Source organism: Myiozetetes cayanensis, unplaced genomic scaffold, assembly GCF_022539395.1.
Source record: "Myiozetetes cayanensis isolate MyiCay16 unplaced genomic scaffold, myiCay2020 scf10, whole genome shotgun sequence".
Taxonomy (NCBI): Eukaryota; Metazoa; Chordata; class Aves; order Passeriformes; family Tyrannidae; genus Myiozetetes; species Myiozetetes cayanensis.
Genome location: NW_026086605.1, coordinates 14,470,791 through 14,488,673, shown reverse-complemented (window position 1 = coordinate 14,488,673; position 17,883 = coordinate 14,470,791). Strand labels below are relative to the sequence as shown.

The following is a 17,883-nucleotide window of genomic DNA, read 5'->3' as shown; positions in this document are numbered from 1 at the left end:
TTGGCAGGCACCAGCCCAGGGTGGGGGGCTATCAGCACCCACCTTGGCCCAGGACAGGCCAGGCTACCCCCACACGTGATGGTCCCTGCACGTGGAGGAGCTGCTGGGGACAGCAGTGACGCACTGGGGTGGCCTGAGGCCAGAGACCGTGGCAAGGCACGTGCCGGCGAGAGGCTCACTCGGCCGGGGTCAGGGTTTGAGGGATGCCGGATGGCGGGGAGGATGTTTTCCACATGAGAGCAGCTTTGCGCCCTGAAATTTCCACTGGCCAAGCCACAAGCATCCGGGAACGGCGGCTGAGATGGCTCCCAGCTGGCAGCTCTGCTGGACGGTGCAGGGGCAGGCAGCCACCGCCACGGGGTTGTGACCAGCTCCACTGCTGCCAAGCTGGGGGACAGCCAGGGGACACGGGGCAGCCACATGAGCCCTTCAGCAACCAAAAACATGCAAACTGCTGGCAGGGGTGTCAGAAAAGCATCATCCCCATCCTCACCTCCTGTGAAGGCCCCCAAAGTCGTGCCCCTGAGAGTGTGCAGCGCTACAGGGCAGGAGTGCTGGGGCACACAGGGCTGTTTTTCAGATGCTGAGAGACGATGCAAAGCAGAGGAGCCAAAGGCACGTCCCAGCCACTGGCCTCCACCCCAGGGTGGGGCAGGAAGACCCCAGCCCACCATGGCTGGCAGAGTGGCCACATCACAGCCCCGTGCGGGGCCAGGAACGTGGCCCTGCCCGTGTTCTGACAAGGGCCCTGCTGTTCGGGGCCACAGCTGCTCCGCGGAAGTAAACAGAGTCCCTGCCAGCACATTCCTGCCTGCCGCCCTGCCCGATCCCTCCTGCCTGCACATCCCCCCTCCCCACTGGGGACACCCCCCACCCGGGAGGGGTGGACATCCCCAGGCACCCCTAGCATGCATACCCTTCCCCGGTACGAAGGAAACAGGAGTCACAACCCAACCAAGCAAATAAAATATATGGTATTTATTAGCAAAATAAAGGAGAGAAACTCTCATTCATAAGGCCCTGCCAGGTGGCCAGGGCTACAGCTCCCCTGCTCTCTGATGAGTTCCCTGCATCCCCCTGCTGTTCCCACTGCAGCTGGCAGGCCCGGGGATCCTGCCCGGGGTAGGGTGGGCAGCGATATCTGATGGCAACAGCATTCCCACAGCAACAATCCCGCACGCGTCCCACTCAGCCCTTTCGGTGGAGCTGCCCGGTGCTTTTGGATGTGGTGCAGGATCTGTCCCAGCTCTGAGATGCAGAGTGCCCTGCCTGCCTACAGAGGGGCCCAGGCACCTCAGGGAGGTTTCCAGTGGGCCTGAAAGTGCAGCCTCCTGGCTCAGTCCCGGCCCTCCCAGGCATCCTCCCGCTGCTTGTTCTCCAGGCGCTTCCTCTCTGCAAAGACAAAAGGATTAACTCCATGTCCCCATCACCCCACAGCTACACACTTCCTCGTGGAGGTGGCTGGAGTCCACCATGGTGCACTCCCTCCCACTCAGCACCCTGTGAGAAGGGGCATCCACAAGGAGGGCCCCCCCACACTGCAGCCCCTCCAGGCATTCAAAACTCACCTTGAGCTTCTTGCAGCTTCCTCCGCTCTGCATCTCGCTGGGCTGGAGTCTGGTTGCTGCGTACCCCCAGGGCACCGATCACCAGCCGCCTGGCCAGGACAGCTGATGTTTCAGGGCGCTCCTTGGCTGGCTGCAGGTACTCTGTGAAAGTGAAGATTGGGGACATCAGTGGGGCATCCTGGAAGGGACAGAGCAACTGACGTGGCCGCAGAGCTGTGCTGGCTGCCCTGTCCCTCCCCAGTTATTAGGATGATGTTGCAGAACAAGCATGATGGCACAAGCTGGCCCAGGGCACCATCACTCACCAGCAAATGCCCTGGCTTTGGCTTTAGAGGCGCGGGTGCCCTGGGAGAGTGGACGTGTCTTCACCATCAGGTGCTTGGTGCTGAGGGCATCACGTGCTGCAGGGAGAGAGCAGCAAGTTCAGGTACAGCATCAGTCCAATGCCCAGGATCCGGCTGCAGGAGAGGGATGCCTCCCCTCTGCCCATACCCAAACCAGGAGCAGTACCTGTTATGGGGCTGGAGAAGATGCCCAGGGCGTGTGTATCGTCCACCCATTTAATATCAAAGCCCTTTTTCCTGCCAAAGAGAGGGAAGGTTAGCAAGGCACTGGCACCTGGTGAGCGTGGGTCTGGAGCAGAGAACCTCAGCACCAGGGACACAGCATTTCTGGCAGACTCACTGATAGCTGCAGAAGACACGCATTAGGTCCTCAGTGCGGAAATCCGAGGGGAAATCGTAGATCTCAATGACGTGGGGCAGCTCATCATCGCTGATGTCTGGAGCAGCGGGTTCAGCCCTGTAGTAGTCGAAGCGGGGTGACTGCACGTTCTCCTGGTGCTTCTCACCCCCTGAGAGCTGCAGTGGTAGGAAAGGTACAGCACTGAGCAACCCACGCCCACCTACCCCACAGCAGTTCCCAATCCATGGCAAGCACTCCCCAGAAAGTGGCCCAGCCCCCTGAACCCCATCCCAGCATTGCAGATGGATTCATGGCATTGAGAACTAGGAGTTATTGACTAGCATTCTCACGCCATGCACTTGCTTTTCCCATTACCAGCATCCCTTCACTTGCCACATTCTGCAGCCCTGCCAGGGGCACAGTAGGAATGGCAGGGGTGAAACAGTGCATGCACTTCCAAGCACACCCCTCCTTCCACAGTGATGTGATGACCTGAAATAGTTCTAGGGAAGAACAAGGAGCAGGACAGCAATGCCAGGAGGAAAGACTGATATCTGCCTGCCACATGGAAGCACCAGGCTCAGCATGCCCTGGCTGCATGGAGAGGCCCATCAGCACCCCAGATGCCAAGATGAAAAGCCAGCACTCCCCTGAAGAGCAAGTTCTGGTGGTTAATCACCTGTGCAGCTAAAAATTTACCCTTATTTCTCATTTGAATTTGTCTGACTTCACTTTCTACCTGGCAGTTCTTGTTCTGCCTCTCTACCGGATTAAAGAACCCTCAGTTCCTGGTCCCTTCCCTGTGACAGCACTTACTAATGTTATCAAGTCCCTTCTAAGTCTTCTTCTTGCTAAGCTAAATGGGTTGTGTGCCTGTAGCATCTCACATTGGGGCACTTTCTCCAGCCCTAAAAGATGATGGCTGTAGCACTTTTCTACCTCGCCCATTTTTCATCCTTCATTTTAAAACATGAGCAGCAGCCTCCCACTGCCACAATACAGGGATGCAGCCAGCCCCTATTTCCCTCTGTCTCACAGCACCAGTGCCGGTAGGTCACCCTGCATCATCTCCCGCCCAGTGGGCCATCCTGCATTGCTTGCTGCACCCTGCAGCTGAGACACCAGACAGGTGCCATCCAAAGCTGCTGACAGCTCCCCAGTTCCCCCTGGAGCGTGGGGCTGGCATGGTGCCAGGAAACAGGTACATAACTCAGCCAGGTTCCCAGCCTGATCCCCTGAGCGATCATAGTGGAGCACACCACGGCTGCAAGGTTAGAGTCCATAAATCCCAGCCAGCTCAGTCGATAAAAAGTGCTCATTCTGACAATTTTATGGGAAAGATGGATTCATGGCAGGTGAAGGAGTGCTGCCAGGACGGCTGGATGCTTGCAGAGGGTAGAGTTGAGTTATGGAGCTCACGGGACAGGCCAGCCCTGCCGGCAGAGCCACCTGCCCCAGCATCACCCCCGTGTTGGGCAGCACACTCAGCAGGCACCCTGTGCCTGCTCGAGGTAGGCGAGGGAGCCATTCCCTGGCAGGATGAAGCCCTACAGTGCCGCTTGAGGGAGCAGAGCACTCGGGTAGCGCCAGGCACCGGGAAGATGATTAGAGAGCAGGAGCGCAAAGTGCCGGAGCAGTCCTTGACCTTCACAAATCACCAAGTGTGGCGGGGCAGCAAGGACAGGAGCCGTCTGGCAGCAGGGCTCAACCACGTGGCAGGCAAGGCTCAACAGGTCCCCTGGCACCGCCAGCCCCAGCATGCAGCACGCCTGCAGCTCCCCAGCCATGGGAGTGGGAACCAGGGTACAGACCATGGTCCTGGCAGGCATCCTGGAAAGGTTCACTGATGGATGGACAGACAGATGACAGGGAAAATGAAGCCTGTCCATCACATCTCACTACTCTCTAAAGATGCACCCTTGCCAGAACACGTTAGGGGGTTGGTGGCTGCTCCTTTACACCACAGTCCCTGGCACACATGCACCGCAGCCCCCACCATGCCGCACTGGCTGATGTCGAGTCCACTGAGCCTGCAAGGAAATGGTCGCAGTACTTAATTACTCTCTGTGTTGAAACTGATTTCTGCTCTGAATTTGTCTGGTTTCAGCTTCCAGCCAATGGCACTCACTATGGTATTTTTTTCCTGCTAGATTAAAGAGCCGTCCGCTATCAGAAATCTCTCCTCCACACAGAACGTCATAAATCTTGCTCTCTGCTGGCTATCTGCATCGCATAAGGATTTGGTTACAAGGAAGACACTACTAATTTTCTTCTACTTTTTGTTAATTAACAACTCCATCTCCTTGAGAGCCTGCACCCTCCCGGAGCAGCCACATCCCCCTGCCGAGAGTTCAGAGGGCTCAGGAAGCACCAGACTCCACATGGGAATTGGCAGGGGACAAAGATGGCAACTTTTAATTGATAAATCCCTATTTCAGGTTCTTTTTCACCCATTTTGGGAAGATCCCTGGAAAGCTCAAACTTGGCTCAGAGCTTGTGCATGGGGGAGCTAATATGGATACTCCCTGAAGTACTGCACAGAACAACCTTGTCCACAGTATTCTTCAGCTGCACCACAACACAGACCATCCCTGACCTTCCTACTCCGAGGACAAAGCCATGTCTATGGCACCAGCCCATAGAAAGCCAGAACCACATGCAGCAGCTTCCATCAGAGCAGCAATGCACCAGAGCATCCCAACTCTGGAAGGGTGGGGGACCACAGCTGATGGGAGCACAGCCAGGCAAGGATGGGAGTACCCAGTGCCCTTCCACATTCCCCCAAGCTGAGCCCTGTGTGCCCCACACACCATCCCAGCACTACACCAGGCTCAGAGAGGGCACACCAGCTCAAGGAAGGCCATGAGGACAAGATGGGTATCAGTGTCCCCTAATAAGGCTGCTCTTGAATTAATCTCGTCCCTTCACGGATGCTGTTATGGAGGCACCACCCACCACTTCACACCCTGCTTTCAGCCCAGGGTGGACAGACACTGGCTGTAACAATATTAGCACTGTTTGTTACTTCAGGTACATTAATGTCATTCGGAAAATCACCGGTTTGACACTACTGATTTAAAATGCAATAAGGGATATCCAGTCTCATTGCAGAAGCTGAGCTTTCTTCATGAATGGCAGGAAAACAGTGTGGGTGCTGCTGCTAAGCAGCCAACTGTAGTAAATTCAGCTGCATGCATGCAGGAGGGAATGGCAATGAGCCACAGATGATTAAGAAGCCATAGTTTCAAGGAAACATCCTATTGCTGTTTCAGTAGGAGCCCAAACATGTCAGCCCATTTCTTTATCACCAACCCTGGTTTCATCAGGGTGCAGTTGCAGTTTACGGCAAACAAGCAGGTTTTACTGGGTGCACTTTAAGGACTATAGAGAGACAATCTCCCCAGCCTTCATCAGCACTGCAGGATAGGATGGGAACCTGCCAGGGGGAAAGGTGGAGGTCCCAGGTGTTTTGGCACCACGGGCAGCTCATGCCCTCAGGAACGGCTGGCGGTGACAGCAGGCAGCACAGTCAGGCTGACTGCATACCCTGGATGCAGCCCACACACCCCTTCACTCACCCCAGAGGACACAGGAACAGACAACCCCCAGATCCCGTTGGGCAGCAGTCACCATCCCTGCAAATCCCCACAAACATTGGCTTGCAGGAAGTACCTCCTCCAGCAGGCGTGGGTCCAGGCAGTCCCCATCATCATTGAACAGCACATCCCAGCTCTCCTCAGCACCTGGGCTAGCCTGGCTCAGGGTTCCAGCACCAGCAGTGGTCTGTCCTTCCTTTGGGGGACTGCTGTGGAGACCTCTCTCTTCCTTCTCAGCCTCCTGGGCGCACTGGTGCTTCTGCGGTGAACCAGCATCCTCATCTGCCCCTGCCAGTTCCTTGGCCGAGGACGCCGGCAAGAGCCCCTCCACGCCATGGCATAGCAGTTCCAGGAGTGGTGAGGGCTCACAGTTCTCCAGAGGTGCTCCATTCCCTGGGCCGCTCTCAGCCCCAGTGCTGTTGTCTGTGCAGGCAGAAGTGCTGCCCAATTCCTCTGCAGCAGCTACCAGATCGCTCTCCCCACCGAGACTCCTGGTACCAGTAGCGCTCTCCTCCGTGACAGACAGGAGCTGGGATGGGCTGCCCATGCCCTGCCCTGGGTTGCTGTCCCCTGGGAGTACTGGCACATCGCCTGTGCTACCCCTCAGGAACACAGGTTCACAGCTGGCTCCTGGTGCACACAAGGTGCTCTCTCCGGCAAGCTCAGCCATGCCTCCCCACCTTGCCCCCTCCTCTAAAACCCCAGTGGCACTAACGCCCCAGCCCTCACTCTGTCCTGCCAGGAGAGAACCCTCCTTCTCCTTTTCCCTCTCCTCCTTCTGGTCTTTCAGAGCCACTGCCTCCCTTGACAACATGGGCACACTGCCCTGGTTGCCCACTCCTGCTGACTGCAAAACAGCCTCTCTCAGGCTCTGGGAGAGGTCCCCAGCTGGATCTGGGGTGCTGTCCCCCACGTGCTCCAACACGCCACTGAGTCCTGTCTGACAAACCAGTGCTGGACTAGTGGCAGGCGTTGGGCTAGTGAGGTCATCCCCAGGCTTGGGGGTAGCCTTCATGGCCCCAGCCTGGGCACTCGGTGGGGATGGAGGATCAGTCCTTGTCATCTGGTGGCCATGGCTGAGCACTCCGAATCCTTCATCGTGGGATGCTTTGTCCTGCCCATCCCAGGGTTGGGCAACAGTTGGACCTGGGCATGGCTCACACACAGGGGGTGATGCCTCCAGGCTCTCCAGTGCAATGGGGCAGCTGCCTCCTGTCCTCTGGCACTGCCTGGTAGAGGCTGCCTGCAGCTCCTTCGTGGCAGCATCCACCTTGTTCTCCCTCCTTACCACTCTGCCTGCCTGAGTTCTGGCATGGGGGCTTCGCCTCTGCCCCTCGTCACTGCCCTGGCAAGAGTCCTGTGCCCGGCGGTGGTTCTCAGGCTCCTGGCAGTGCCGGACCAGTGCACTGCGCGCTGCTTGTGCCTCTCTCTCCCGCCGCGCTTTGGGCACATAGAGGGCCATGTCAGGCTTCCTGCGGCGCGGCCGGCTGCCCTCCGCCTCCTGCTGCATGGTGCCACCACTGCCTGCCAAGGAGAGACAGTGTCACTGCCCTGCCCATGTCCCAGCGGCCCCACAGCTGAGTGCACAGTGAGCAGCCCCTGCCTGGGTCAGAGCTGGGGTCCCAGCCCAGCACCCACCCTTGCTCCCCCAGCAGCTGCACGCAGTGATGGATTGTGAAGCCCTAACGCCACCCCACGGTAACATATCTGCAAATGGGGTTTGGCACCTGGAGCACCCCACAGCCCTACACACCCCCTACAGCCTCTGGTGGGGTGTGTCAGGCTCGGGAGAAGTAGGGAAGCCCTGTCAGCATCACGGGGGCATCTGCCCTCCTCTGGCAGCTCCTACCTGGGACCCTCCAGCCCAAAGGGCCAACATCTGCAGCCAAAGCATAACATAGAGACCATGCACTACTCATGCATCAAAAACCACAGGGAAGCCTGCGGCAGCCACAGAGTACCAGAAACCAATCCCCAGCCCAGGGATACCCTAGTGTGGTACCATGGCTGCCACCCTGGCACACTGCAGCCCTGCTCACCTGCTGCCCCATCCCGACAAAGATTTATTTTTCATCATCTTTGGCAGAAGCAGGCACACCGCAAGCGGCCAGGCCCCCCTGCCCCCATAAATATGCATCAGACAGGGTTTATGGAGACGGATGGTGCTGGGGGCTGCACTGTGGTTGAGGGGAAGGCAGAGTGGGGCTGGGCCGGGGCCCCGTGATTAATCACTGCCCACTCTGTTTAGGGGGATTCATCACGGGCCACTGTCAGGTAAATCACTGGAAAAACACCTCTTCAGTAATTAATGTGAAGTGACGGATGGACAGCCCCTGGGCCCATTAATCTGGACCATCAGCGCCAACCAAGATTATGAATGTCAGGATGCATAAACTGCCGGCAGATCAATAGGGCCAGGAACCCATCCAAGGCTCTCATTTCCGAGGCACCTCCGGTACATTAGCCTCCCCTCCACGGAGCCCCTGACCAAGGCGCGAATGCTCTCTGTGGCCCCTCACCGAGAGCCAGCAGCGGTGCCAGGAAGGCGAGGGGAGGCCAACCACTGGCTGGAAAGTGGCTGGGGCTGCCCATGCCACACAGCATCATCCACTCTCCCTGATGCATGGACAGATGGCCGCCTTGGCATGACGGATGAGTCTCTCATGGCTCTCTGGAAACCGCTGGAAAAGCCCAAGCAGGGCAGTACCCCCCGGCATGACCGCGGCGCCTGTGCCTGCACCTCGTGCCGCGGAGGTGGGCAGGAACAAGAGGTGCAGGCACGGGCGCCGCAGTGATACTGGGCACCATCCCAGGGCTGCCCCAATCATTTTTCTGTCTCCGCAGCTCTTGTCATTTTTTCCCCCCTTTTTGATACACTAATTTTGCTGGCAGAACGATCCCCTTTATCTTTATCGACCGCAAGAAAGGAACGTATCCTACAAACCTTCCAAGGTCTGGATTAGTCATTTTTCAACACCAAAGCATTATACATTTTCTCACTGAGTGGCAGCCCGGATGCCAGAGGGAAGGGGGCACTGGAAGCCCCCCCGGCATCACCATTTCCAACCACAGAGAGCTTCCAACTAAGTTGAAGCATGTTCTGCTAAAGGACTTTTCCCACCCAAGCCCAGAGCCTCAGCCCATGGCACATCACCAAATGCCTTGGAGGCATCAGTGATCTCTCCAGGCTCTGCTTCCCAAGAATTTCCAGCATGGGAAGCAACCAGGAGCAGCACTGCTCCACGCACATCCCATGTCACCTCCAAGAAGAGCCTTTGCTCACAGGATTTATGGGCTCCTCGAAAGCTTGCCATTCACCTTGCCTCACCCTCCAAAGCAGATGGTGCAGCATTAGCCAGACGGCTGGTGCTGGGAGCATCCTCTCCCCGCATATCTTTGCCTCTGCCTGCCGCACACTGCTGGGGAAGAGCCACTTCCCCCAGCCTGGGAAGAAGCACGGCAAGGTGGTAGATGACCCACCTCAGCAGCGATGCTGCAGCACTTTGTTTTTTCCCCACAGGGCAGCACAGCTCCTGCCCCCAGCCTATTACACACTTCATCGATGCCACAGCCACGGGTCAGCACCGACATATTTCATGCTCCGGGAGGCAGAGCAATGGCCCTGGCTTTGGGTCTCATTCACACCACGCTGGGCAGAGCAACCCTCCCACTTCCAAAGTCCGAGACCAAGCTTGCCCCACAAACTCAGGCAACAATGGGCAGCACGTCCCCGAAAGGCCTGTGCTGCCCCAGATGTTGTCCTGCTTTGTGAAGTCAACTAGCAAAACAGATCAGCATTGTGGCAGCAAGCAGGGAAAGGCCACAGTACCATGGTAAAAGTGGTGATGGGTGTGCTGCCCAGCTGCCTGGCAAGTAAAACCCACCAGCCCAGCACAACACAGCCTGGCATGGCCAGGAGGATGCTAGAGCATCAGCAAGGTGGCAGCCAAAGCTCCCTGCATGTACAGGCTTCCCTCGCACTGTTCCCAGGAACATGCTGCTCACCCTGCTTGTGGGGAGCTCGTGCTCCTGGCATTGTTTGAGAGGTCTCAGCGAGCTACCCGGTTGATGTGCCAGCCTGCATTTCTCCTCTAGCAACCATCTGCAGCACACATGGGCAGCATTTTCTCCCTGATTTCTCTATCCGTCCGGGGAAGGATCCCCACAGACAAGAGCAAGACAGGACTAGCTATGTCACAGACCCTGCTTCTCAATGCATAGTGCACTGCTGAATTCCTCCATCATCTGCATCCCTGCCTGGCACGTGAAGACATCTACATTGCAGCTCCGACAGCAAAGCCAGGGGTCCTGCCACCTTCTCCTGCAGGGATGCTGGCCAAAGTCTGTTCAGGCAACCTGGGAACAGGCATGGATGCTGGGCTGTGGGGCTCATATGGAGCATGCCAGTTCCCAGAGAAGTTTCCGTGCCATGCAGCACCCTCTCAGCAGGCTGCTGCATTTCCTGGCACGGAGCTGTATTTTTAGCCTTCGAGGTTTCTAATTCCACTCAATCCATATTCCCATCGATAAGGTAGATAACCTTAAAGCCTTGACAGTGAACAGGGATGGCAATACTGGGGGATCAGGAGCCTTGGGAGACCTCACGCAGCCTTGGCATGCAGCTCGCACACCACAATGTCACTCTTTACAGCCTGCAGCAGATTGGGCTCTTTGAAGGGGAAAAAAATAACTATAATAACAAGATTAATAAAAAGGCAGGTACAAGGAGAGTCTAAACAGCTCGCTAGGGAACCTGCTGCTCGCAGGACTCATCCCATGCCAGGCACGTGCCATGGCACACTCATCTACTGCACCAATACCAGCACACGGTAGCCCAGCTAAGGTTTGTCAGAAGTTCTGGCTACCCTGCACCTCCCCTGCTCTCAGCAGAGCTCCAGCCCAGGTCACCCAGCTCAACAGCAGGTGACAGGGCCAGGGAAGCACCTGAATACCTGGTGGAGACAGACAGAGCAAAGGCAAGAACACAGAGCCACTGTTATGAGGCAAAGCAAAGTGCTTCAAGGAGCGAAGAGCTGCATCCCATCCAGTGTCTGCCCACAGCCCCACGGGATTTAAGACATCTCTGTCCCCTAATGCCAGGAGAAAGATGATCTCCAGCAGCCACAACAAACATTGGCTATGTGAGGAGGTGGCAAAGGTGGCAAAGGCGCTGAGAAAGAGAGATTTCAATCGTGCCTTTCATTTGCAATACTCTTAGGAGATACCTAGAACAGATGCTCTTAGGAGATACCTGGAACAAGAAAAGGGGAACATTCCAGACAGGAAGCTGATTTGTAAGTCAATAGTGTCCCCTCACAGCTGCAGGGGGAAAAAGGGACAACAAACAAGCAAAAGGAGTTAACAGCCAGAGCACTAAGGGGAATACAAAGGACTTTACAAATATACCCAGGCAGAATCAGCACAAAAGTGAAAAGGTCTATTAATAAACAAGTAGGGAGAGAAAATTAATGATGGTTCAAAAATAAAGATGACTCAAAAGGGAAAAATCACTGGGTTTAACCAGAAAAATGCAAATGAGGCAGAGGCGTCGCAAAAACAGCTGCAGGGAAAGCAAAAACAGCATCTCCACATAGACACAATCACCTGGCCAGCATGGCCGGTGCGGGGATGAACCTATTAACCTGCTGACACACAGTGCTGAGAAGAAACCAGGGCCTTGGTGATGGTAGAGCAAATCAGCCACTAATTTTCTGTGCAGGAAAGGACAACAAAACCAGAGCCAGGCACAGGATAAACCCTGTTGCTATCCGTAGTGGAGAACAAAACTGGCAGGTGAAGGAGCCTGCATACCCACCACAATGGGCTTCTGAATGATGTATGCTGGTTTGTCCAGAAGAGTTATTTCAGAAGAACTGCTGGGCAAGAGACAAGCTGAAGTTTCAGGGGTATCATTTTATAGCAGCTCCCAAACTTTCACTTAAATAATGAATAGTAATTAAATGTGAAAATTGTGCAGATGAAACTGAGCAGAGAGTTGTTGCAAACACCTTCCAGAGCAGATACATCATTCAAAGGATCCAAGAAATGTAACCAGGAAGCAAAGCCTGGAAGACTCAGCCTGAGAAAATGAAAGTAAAATAATCCAAAGCAGCTACTCAGGGGGCAAGAGCAGCCTGGAAAGCAAGGCCCAGAGCCACACAGTGCACTCAGACCAGAAAGCAAGACCACCCCAAAAAGTGCAAGGGGCAGAATCTGATCCCCAGCATCATGCCGTGTGCCACGCCAGAGCATGTGACACCACCACAGCAGGCTGCACACAGAGCCTCGCAGGTGGCATGTAGCATGAAGGATGGAGGGCCGGGGGCAGGTAAGCGGCCATGAGAAACAGTGTCCAGCACCTGTGAGCACCAGAGATGTTTTATAAGGCATGGGAGAGCCTGGCACACTGAGCACCCAAGGATATGTGCAACTCCCCCGCACTCAAGGGCTGGACGCTGCCGGCATCACCCTGGGACTCTGTACAGTGGGGAGAGTTATGGGGTCTGCAACGTGCCATGTTATCCGGGTATGCCAGGAGCTGCAAGCCAGCAGGCTGGGGGAGATAGGACTTCAGGTAGGGGATCAGGGTTAGGGCAGGGCATGGGTGACACGGCTAGGAGAGGGGCTGGGGAACAAGGCTGGGACAGAGAGTGGGGTTCAGGCCTGGGAGAAGGGATGGGGGTCGAGGACGGGAGAAGGGATGGGGGTCGGGGCTGGGACAGGGGATAAGGATCATGGCTGGGACAGCAGGGTGGAGAAGAGCAGGGCAGAAGCACAGCGTGCAGTGCCAGGACCGGGCAGGGTGCCCACCCCGGGCTGCCGTGCCCCCGTCCCGAGCGCCCCGCCGTGCCGGGCCGGGCCGGGCCGTGCCGCCCGCCAGGCCGCCGCCGTTACCAGTGGCCGCGCCGGGTCCCCGCCGCTCAGCTCCGCTCCGCTCCGCCGCTTCCGCCGCGCCGGGCCCGCCCCGCCGTGGGGAGCGCCGGGACCTGTAGTGCGGCTCCGGCTCCGCCCCGCGCCCCGGGCCGCCGCTCCTCCCCCGCGCCCGTGGGCACAGGGGCCGCCGACGGCCCGCACGGTCCTGCGCCAGTCCCCGCGGGCAGCCCCGGTGCCACGGCGGCCCGTCCTCCCCCGGCACCGCCCGGCAGCCGGAGGGAGGGGGCTGGGGGCTGGGAGGGTGGCGGACACAGGGCTGCAGGAGGGAGAGCGACCCCCGCACCCGCACACGGGTGGGTCCCGCGGAAGCTGCCGTTGGTCTCCCGTTACCGTTTAACGTCGCACGCCGGGCGGGAGCGGCGGCGCTCCCCGTGCCGGGGCTGACGGGTCGGCAGACGTGGGGACACTGGGCTACGGAAGCTTTGGGCAAGCTGGTGCAGCCGCCCTGGTTGGTTTGGCTGATGGACGGGGTGTCTCTGCTCACCCCTTACCCCAGGACCTGCTTCCTGGGGAGCCGAAGCTCTTCGATGCAATTCCCAACCACCTGTTTCCCAGCCAGCCTCATGGTGTGAGTACCAGAGAGGAGATGCCCCGGGAAGCAGGAGTGTTCCATGGCGTACACACCACTGGGAGCAGGGCAGGCTCAGCCAGCGCAGCTTCTGCAGCTCCCCGGGGGTTGTGCAGCTGCCGAGGGACAGGAGAATGGTCACGGGCCACCTTGGCAAGGTGCCACTGAGGCACTGAATGGGACATCCATGCATGGGGCCATCCCGAGCATCTTATCCCTCCTCAGGTGCGGCTACAAGGCTAGGACTGCTGATACTTGAGGTCTGGGATGCCCTGAAGTACTTGGATGTTCCTGACTGCCCAGTGTGGGTCCCAGTACAGCCACATGGGCTCAGACTCAGATAGGTACAGTCATCCCACCTCAAACATATGCCCTTGTGCAGGACAAGGAAGGCTCATGCCAGGCATCCCCTGGGGAGCAGCCCCTGTCCCAGCCTGCTGTGGCACACAGGGGACCGTGTTCCCTCTCGCAGGTAATCGATGGCAGCAGATCCTGATCGCTTTCATTATTATTATTTTCTTATGCATGTGCGCACAGGAGATTTATCGCCAGCTATGGAGGCAAAATCAATTATTCATGTTATAAATTAGAAAATGATTTATGTTTGTGGGAGGCCAAGCAGCGTGGAGCCTCTGGCCGCATGGGAGCTGGGTTTGTCTGGGAATGGCACCAGACACCCCCTGCCAGCACTTCCCTAGTTTCTCCATCCCTCCCGCGCCGTGGGTCTCCCACCCAGGGATGCCCCTATCCCATCACAGGCCCAGGGTGACCTAGGGATGGTGCCTGGCAGGGAGCACCCAGCCTCTCCCACTCTGTCAACTCTGGTGTGTGTGGACAGAGCCTGTAGAAGGCTGGGGACTGCAGTGGCCTGGTCACCCTGGCTGGTGCAGCAGGATGATGCTCCACAGCAGTTTCCATGGCAGCAGGAACACTGTGAGGTGTGGGATGCAGAAGGACCCCCTTGTTTTCTTCCACTGTAGACATCTTCTCATATCTCCTCTAGCCTCAGCCACTGTGTCTGTGTTCCTGTCTCCCTCGAGGGACACAGTGGTACCCTCCAGACCACCACCCATGGGGTCAGGGACCCATTGCACTGCTAACACCCCCATGCTCCCTGGAAAAGGGCAGATGGGTGAGGGCAAGGCAGTGATGTAAAGGCACCCCACCTGAACCAGTCCCTGAGGCCAGCAACCCCAGAGTGAGACTGTAGGGCTTTGCTTGACCATGGCCCACCTTCTCCAGGGCTAGAGTGGTCTCAGGTGTCCTGGGAGTCTTCCAAGGCATGAAGATCCCATGTCCTGAGGGCTAACTGGTGATCTGCACAAAGCAGGGTGGCACTAGGCTCCCACTGTTCCCGGTGCTGGGACAGGCAGTTCATTGTTGCTGTCTGGTCTGCCCCCAGCCCAGCCATGCCCTTGGCACCGTGCCCAGCATCCCCTGGCTCTGCATCGATGGTCCCAGCACCTCTGCCCAAAAACCCACTGCTCAGTGGGAGTGCATGTCGGGAGCCAGCCAGCCGCTCTCTGCTGATAGCTGGGGTTATTCTTCCTTCTGAATAGCCTTGATCTAAAGCTGCCATGTCTGGGCCTCCCAGGGGACAGCAGAGCAAGCTGGGAGTTGCTGCCTGGCTTTCCTTGTCTGTTCATCTGCAGCTACGTCAGCTGGGGCCATGGGAAGACACAGGCTGAAAAGAGCAGCACAGGAGAGAAAGGAGCTGTTAGTAGCCCCAGGTCTGGGACTGATCTCAAATGAGCTGTGCATCCAGCTCGTGCTCACACAGCACCCCTGTGCTGGCCTGGGTCCTGGCCCTTAGGAAAGGAAGGAAAGATAGCATGGGGTAACCTCAGCCCTTCCTGAGCAGGCTTTTCTCTCTGAGCCTTGGAGCCTCCTCTCAGCCACCAGAGAGCCTGTCAGCCCCTGTGACTCCCACTGCTCTCAGGGCTCAACACACACATGGAAGTGTCAGAGAGGCCAGGGGGTTTGGCTGCCCCTACCCAGTTCCTTGCCAGGATTTCACCAGGAGGAACAGAGACAGCCAAGCATGGTCTGGGAACAGGGAACTACCTTGTCCTGGGGTACTGAGGCTGTTGCAGCCATGTTAGACCCCAGCCAGCCCTGGGGACCCTCTGGGACCACATGTATGTATAGAGGAGTCCTGGTTGCTCTGCTTTGGCCCCAAAGGGCCCAGACAACCTGGGAAGCTCTGAGAACTGCCACCAGGACCCAGGACGCCACCAAGTTGCAAGTAGCTGGGAAATGAATGAACCACATTCTGGGGCTGAGCCTTGCCTCTTGTACCTCACTGCACCCTAGTCCCAGGGAGTCCAGTGCTGGCTCGTGCTTGTGTGAGCATCCCTCTGATTTATTGCTGCAGAGCAAATTCTTACAGTGTTTTTGGCAGAGAAAATCTCTGGGGAGATGCAAGGGGCATACAGGAACAACAGGGGAAATCTCCTGTCAGCTCCAGTGTGCTGGGCACACCCAGAGCACCCCACAGTCCTTGATCTCTCTCCCACGCCTGGCCAGGGAACACACTCAGTCCACGGGGAAGGGACTGCGGAGCTCAGGGCTGGGGTGGATTAGATCTGCTTTGCATTATTGCACCAAACACCTGGGGACTCGGCAGCTCGTGACAGTGCTGTGTAATGCAGGGAAGCAGGCGGTGCTGCGGGCAGACACCGGTGCAGCCGGCGGCTGGCGGGCAGGGAAGCGGTAGAGCCCCTAGGAATATGGGCTGACTGTGAAGGGGGGAGCCGGGTTCTCTTGCTCCCTGTTTTCCTGCACATCAGCAATGAATAGGCACAGAAGGCAGTGCTTGTGCTGCAGGAATCAATACCGCTCCAGGAGCGGCCTGGGTGCTCCTCCCCGCACTCCCGCGGGGAGCCAGCCCCCGGTGTCTCTCCCTGAGCCGCTGTTGTTGTCTCCTTGCTATTGCCTTCCCTTCCAGCACCCTGAGCAGGACTGTGCAGCAGCACGGGGTGGCCTGTGACAGTCCCAGGGCTGGGGAGCTTGCTAACCCAGGTAGCCTGGCTGTTTTGGGAGACTGAGGGAACAAACAGGGGAGACCTCTTGGGAGGGATCCAGGTTTTATCCCAACTCGAGGTGGCCCCTGTTGGCACTCTCGCAGCCTGCTCCATCGTGGCCCATTCAGTCACAGTGCCTTGAAGGTACCATGGCGTCATGGCCAGCTCTGGGAGGCACAGTTGCTGTCAGGAGGCGATTTCTATCTGTCAGATGGTGCTCTGGAATGTTACAACTAGAAGCAGCTCTCCCAGCACTGGCTGTGGCAGTGCTGCTGCATGCAGTGCCAGCTCTGCCCCATGGGAAAGAACCTGGCTGCTTTTGATAGATTTGAATTGATTCATCAATGGGATCCACTCAAAGCTGATAAATCTTTTAGGAGCCCTGGCAGAGGATGCTGAGCTGGGCAGGCTGGGCTTCCCCTGCCTCCTTGTAGCTACATGGCTTCCCTGAAACAGCTAGCTGCCCCAAGTGTGCACCAGTCCCATGGGTCCTGCCAGCCTCTCCCAGCTGCCAGCAGCACCCCAGATTCCCCTGTAGCCTCTTTGCTCTTCCCCAACCAGGGATTCTTCCTGGGAGGGCTATAGCATACCTGGCTGAGACCTCCCAGCCAGGGAGCCCCATCCCAGTGCTGGGAAGGGACCCCATTGTCCTTGGCCAAGGAGAGCTGATGGTCCCTGGCTCCATCGCAGCACCAGAAACATCCTTCCTTTGTCCTTCTGTCACCTCTTCTGGCATGGGATGGGGCAGTCCCCAGGCACCTAGTACAGGTGCATCTCCATACCAGTCATGGCTCTAGGATCCCAGGGGGACAAGTCCAGTCCATAGGACCATGTCCTGCAGGGAGATGGGGGAATGGACTCACACTCCTACCCTGTGTCCCAGCAGGTAGGAGGGAAAGCAGGGACGGGGACTGCAAGGCAGGAGGCAAGCACAGGCGGATCCGGTTACAGGGGCAGAGAGATAGGCAGAGAACAGCAATGCAGCAAAAAGGGCTTTTAGTGATAATAAATAATTAACATTTCTAATGATGTCCCGGCGACAGGAAGAGTCCAAGCGAGGACCTGGGGGCACTGAGCATGGTGACAGGAGAGGCTGGGGACCGTGCAGGGCCCAGGGAGGCTGTGCAGAGGCAGGGGCTGGGCTGTGAGAGAGCAAAAGGGCTGGGGCTCCCAAGGCAGGGGCTAGGCACCCCTGAGGGCCCCCTGGGTGAGCATTGTCTGGGGCCCAGCCTTCAGAACCTGCTGCTGGCAAGGGTGCAGTAAACCTGTGAGGAAGAGGACTGGAAGAGAAGATTAAACACACTTCAGAGTTGACCTGACCTTGTGTTGATATTGTCTTCCCAGGGTTTCCCATGCCCAGTGAGCACCTGATAGGGTAGAAGGAGGGGACTGGGGAAGTGTGCTAGGAGGCAACAGCTCATAGAAAGCTGCCGGGATGGGTGACAATTGCCAGGTCACTGCCAGCACTGGCACAAATAGCCCCCCAGAGTGGTAGGCGTTCAGGGGACATG

General features: G+C 57.5%; 2 protein-coding genes across 2 annotated transcripts in view; one reads left to right on the top strand and one right to left on the bottom strand.

The window, feature by feature from the left end:
- Positions 1-963: 963 nt before the first annotated feature.
- Positions 964-12,792, bottom strand: R3HCC1L (R3H domain and coiled-coil containing 1 like). The gene is made up of 7 exons (XM_050339316.1): positions 12,743-12,792; positions 5,925-7,372; positions 2,253-2,428; positions 2,079-2,149; positions 1,874-1,969; positions 1,569-1,709; positions 964-1,392 (listed from the first exon to the last, which is right to left on the bottom strand). The coding sequence occupies exons 2-7, from the start codon at positions 7,356-7,358 to the stop codon at positions 1,337-1,339; spliced, it is 1,974 nt and encodes a 657-aa protein (XP_050195273.1). The 5' UTR covers positions 7,359-7,372; positions 12,743-12,792; the 3' UTR covers positions 964-1,336.
- CRTAC1 (cartilage acidic protein 1) overlaps positions 12,142-17,883 on the top strand; it is a 23,572-nt gene continuing 17,830 nt past the window's right edge. Inside the window, exon 1 of the mRNA XM_050339338.1 lies at positions 12,142-12,176. Within this exon, the coding sequence (XP_050195295.1) occupies positions 12,159-12,176 (18 nt within the window). The 5' untranslated portion in view covers positions 12,142-12,158. The remainder of the gene's footprint in view (positions 12,177-17,883) is intronic.

Excerpts from the sequence above, each read along its gene's own strand:
- R3HCC1L (XM_050339316.1), bottom strand. The coding sequence starts at position 7,358 with ATGCAGCAGGAGGCGGAGGGCAGCCGGCCGCGCCGCAGGAAGCCTGAC. Across the intron at positions 2,150-2,252 it reads CGTGTCTTCTGCAGCTATCA|GAAAAAGGGCTTTGATATTA; the intron begins GTGAGTCTGCCA and ends TCTCTTTGGCAG. Across the intron at positions 1,710-1,873 it reads CAAAGCCAGGGCATTTGCTG|AGTACCTGCAGCCAGCCAAG; the intron begins GTGAGTGATGGT and ends TCACTTTCACAG.